This window comes from Anarrhichthys ocellatus, unplaced genomic scaffold, assembly GCF_004355925.1.
Source record: "Anarrhichthys ocellatus isolate YVR2014 unplaced genomic scaffold, GSC_Weel_1.0 scaffold4014, whole genome shotgun sequence".
Lineage (NCBI taxonomy): Eukaryota > Metazoa > Chordata > Actinopteri > Perciformes > Anarhichadidae > Anarrhichthys > Anarrhichthys ocellatus.
In genome coordinates this window covers 1-3,505 of record NW_022283988.1, presented here as the reverse complement: position 1 = coordinate 3,505, position 3,505 = coordinate 1, and the positions used below count along the sequence as shown (strand labels likewise).

Here is a 3,505-nt window from a genome sequence, read left to right as displayed (position 1 = left end):
CTTTGCATGGCAAACAACATCCTTCAAATATCTGGGCATCAATATCACAAAAGATCTTACAAAACTTGCAGACTATAACTATGATCCACTAATAAGAAACATGAAGGAAGACATAGCGAGATGGAACACAACTCCTTTCCAAAGTTTCACGGCAAGGATTGAATCCATTAAAATGAATATACTGCCCAGACTACTGTCTCTATTTCAAACTCTACCAATAGAGATTAACCAAAACCAATTTAATGAATGGGACAAGATGTTATCTAGATATGTTTGGACAGGTAAAAGACCCAGGGTCCGTCTCAAAACCTTACAACCACCTAAAGAACAGGGGGGATGGGGCCTACCTTCTCTTAGAGATTACTATCTAGCAGCACAGATGAGAGCGGTGATAGGCTGGTGCAACCCATCGTATAAGGCTCAATGGAAAAACGTTGAAGAGAAAATAACTTCCACCCCCATACAGGCAATCCTACTGATAACAATCTACAAAGTCACATAAACACTACTGATACATGGCTGAAGTACGGAAAACCATTATAAGAGAACACAAACTAGAGGGAGATATGGTAACACTTAAATGGTGTGCATATGATTCTGACTTCACACCAAATAAATGTGATGCTAGATTTAGGGATGGGACAGCGACAGGAATAACAGCCATATGCAACATAATGAAAGGAGGCACACTGCCAAGTTTTGAAACTGTTAAAGAGAAACACTCACTAGAGAAACAGGACTTCTATCGATACTTGCAGATGCGACATTATGTGAATACGAAGACGAGAAACATGACTAAGAGTACACACCTGATAGAACTGTTTAGAAAAGCTTATAACTCAGATATAGGCAGTAAAATCATCTCATGTATATATAAATGTCTGTTGAACTTTAAAACACATTCAACCTCCTATATTAAAACTAAATGGGAGCAGGAGGGAGGAATAACTATATCTGAGGAAGGATGGACAGTAACTCAATGGAAGTGGACCAGCTCGCAGACATGGAGAGAGTTTGGTTGGAAAAATGTGATCAGGTATTTTATTACACCCTCTCAGAAAGGCCACTATGACAGTAACCCTCCTGTTTGCTGGAGAGGATGTGGAAACCATCACCATATGTTCTGGGATTGCCCTGTTATCACGGACTATTGGAGAGGGACACACTCTGCCCTACAAAACATTTTTGAAGGTGAAATACCTCTAGAAAGTAAGACCATATATCTTGGATATTTACCTAAAACACTGTCAAAAAGAGACAAATATTTAATAAATGTACTTCTGGTGGCCAGCAAAAAGACTATCACCAGGAAATGGTCGTCACAAGAGAGTCCCGCTCTGAACACATGGATGACATTACAATGGACATTTACAAAATGGAGAAGATAACAGCATCTGTCAACTACAAACTGGAACAATTTTTGTCGTATTGGGAAAAATGGGTTACATACGTGGCACCCCATAGACCTGATTTTATTTTCATAAATCAATGAATGTACCATAGATAATAGATCACTCCCTAGGTATAGTTCTTTTTTTTATCTGTTATTTCCTTGTTCTATATGTGTTATAACACAAATGAGCATCATCTGAAAATCTTCACATGCAATGTACATTGTCTGAAAGACATTTGTAAATGCCTAATTGATGCCTAATATCAACAAAGAAAAAGAAAATCACTGCGTCAGCTGACAGCAGGTCCTCACCTTCAGCAGAGCTCCTTCATCACTGCTCGAGCCCTTCACACACTTCTTCAGCTTCCCAGTTTCCACGTTGTAAACCCTGAGACAGAAACTCACCAAGTCAGCTCCAGTGTTCTTTACTGATCGTTATGAATCCTTCTCCTCCTCTTCTCTCTCTCTCTCATCGTTATAAACCCTTCTCTTCTTCTTCTCTCTCATATCGTTATAAATCCTCCTCTTCTTCTACTCTCTCTCATTGTTATAAATCCTTCTCTTCTTCTACTCTCTCTCATCGTTATAAACCCTTCTCTTCTTCTCTCTCATCGTTATAAATCCTTCTCTTCTTCTTCTCTCTCATATCGTTATAAATCCTTCTCTTCTTCTTCTCTCTCATATCGTTATAAATCCTTCTCTTCTTCTACTCTCTCATCGTTATAAATCCTTTTCTTCTTCTCTCTCATCGTTATAAATCCTTCTCTTCTTCTACTCTCTCTCTCATCGTTATAAATCCTTCTCTTCTTCTACTCTCTCTCTCTCATCGTTATAAATCCTTCTCTTCTTCTACTCTCTCTCTCATCGTTATAAATCCTTTTCTTCTACTCTCTCTCTCTCATCGTTATAAATCCTTCTCTTCTTCTACTCTTCTCACCTGACGTTTCTGTCCTGACAGGCGACGGAGACGTGAGTCCTCGATGAGTCCAGGTCCATGTCGTACAGAGTCGTCTTCTCCACCACGTGGTGACTCCTGGAGAACCAGGGACCCTCCACCGTCTGGACCGCGTCAGACATGACATCACACAAAACATACGTGACATCACACAATTCAGAGTATTTTAGTTTTTACCTAAATAAAAAAATAAAAAAATAAAAAAATAAAAAAGCAGCTCATTAAATAAAACAGTAACCCAAGACACTGGTAGTATTGAAGTATTTCAGGCAGTAGTGGATGTATTTATGGGATGATTGAAGTACTTCTGGTAGTATTGGGTGTATTTCTACCGTTCTTATACATCTCTTTACATATCAGAGTGGGTTCAGACCTGTTCAGCTGACTGGAAGTAGAGACTTTTGTCGGCTCCACAGCTGATCATCCGAACCTCTGGACTCTCACCTGAACACAGGAAACATGAAGAGTTATCAGATGAGACGGTCGTGTTTTTATCTGGTGATACAAAGTAATACCAGCTGGGAAATACTGATAACTTGTGTACTTTAAAGCATCTTCAACAGACGTGTAAACAGTGTTTTATAACGTGAACACAAAGTAATAATAGGATATGTATCGCTCTGCATAATGAGGCCTTGTACTTGTGTTTCTACATGGTGGCATTAGTACTTTTACTGCAGTAGAAGCTTCCTGAACGATGGACATGAACACAGAGTGTGAGTGTCTATGTCACCAGAGAACTTGACAGCGGTGATGGAGGCCGAGTGGTCGTTCAGAGTCTGTTGCAGACTGTAGTTCTTCTCCAGGTTGAAGATGTGGATCAGTCGATCTCTGCTGGCCGAGGCCAACAGATTCATACCTGAAACAACGACATCAGTCAGGTGTCACACCGACGTGGACCCAAACCTCCACCTCCTCCTGGTGGTGACCTTTGACCTGAGCTCTTCACCTGTGGACGTGGGGGAGAACTCCAGACACAACACCTCCGAGTCGTGAGCCTCGATCTTCACCAGCTGGTCCAGGAAGTCCAGACCGAAGATACTGAACACAGAAAAACGTCTCATTTAATGTCTGTGAGGAGCAGGTCTCTCTCTCTCTCTCTCTCTCTCTCACACACACACACACACACACACACACACACACACACACACACACAC

At 40.9% G+C, this 3,505-nt stretch overlaps 1 protein-coding gene across 1 annotated transcript; it reads right to left on the bottom strand.

The window, feature by feature from the left end:
- Nucleotides 1–711: 711 nt before the first annotated feature.
- On the bottom strand, nt 712–3,450 carry LOC116379268 (WD repeat-containing protein 62-like). The gene is made up of 5 exons (XM_031841207.1): nt 3,298–3,450; nt 3,082–3,207; nt 2,722–2,792; nt 2,331–2,452; nt 712–1,781 (listed from the first exon to the last, which is right to left on the bottom strand). Exons 1-5 carry the CDS (start codon nt 3,410–3,412, stop codon nt 1,676–1,678), a joined length of 540 nt encoding a protein of 179 aa, XP_031697067.1. The 5' UTR covers nt 3,413–3,450; the 3' UTR covers nt 712–1,675.
- Between the last annotated feature and the right edge of the window lie 55 nt (nt 3,451–3,505).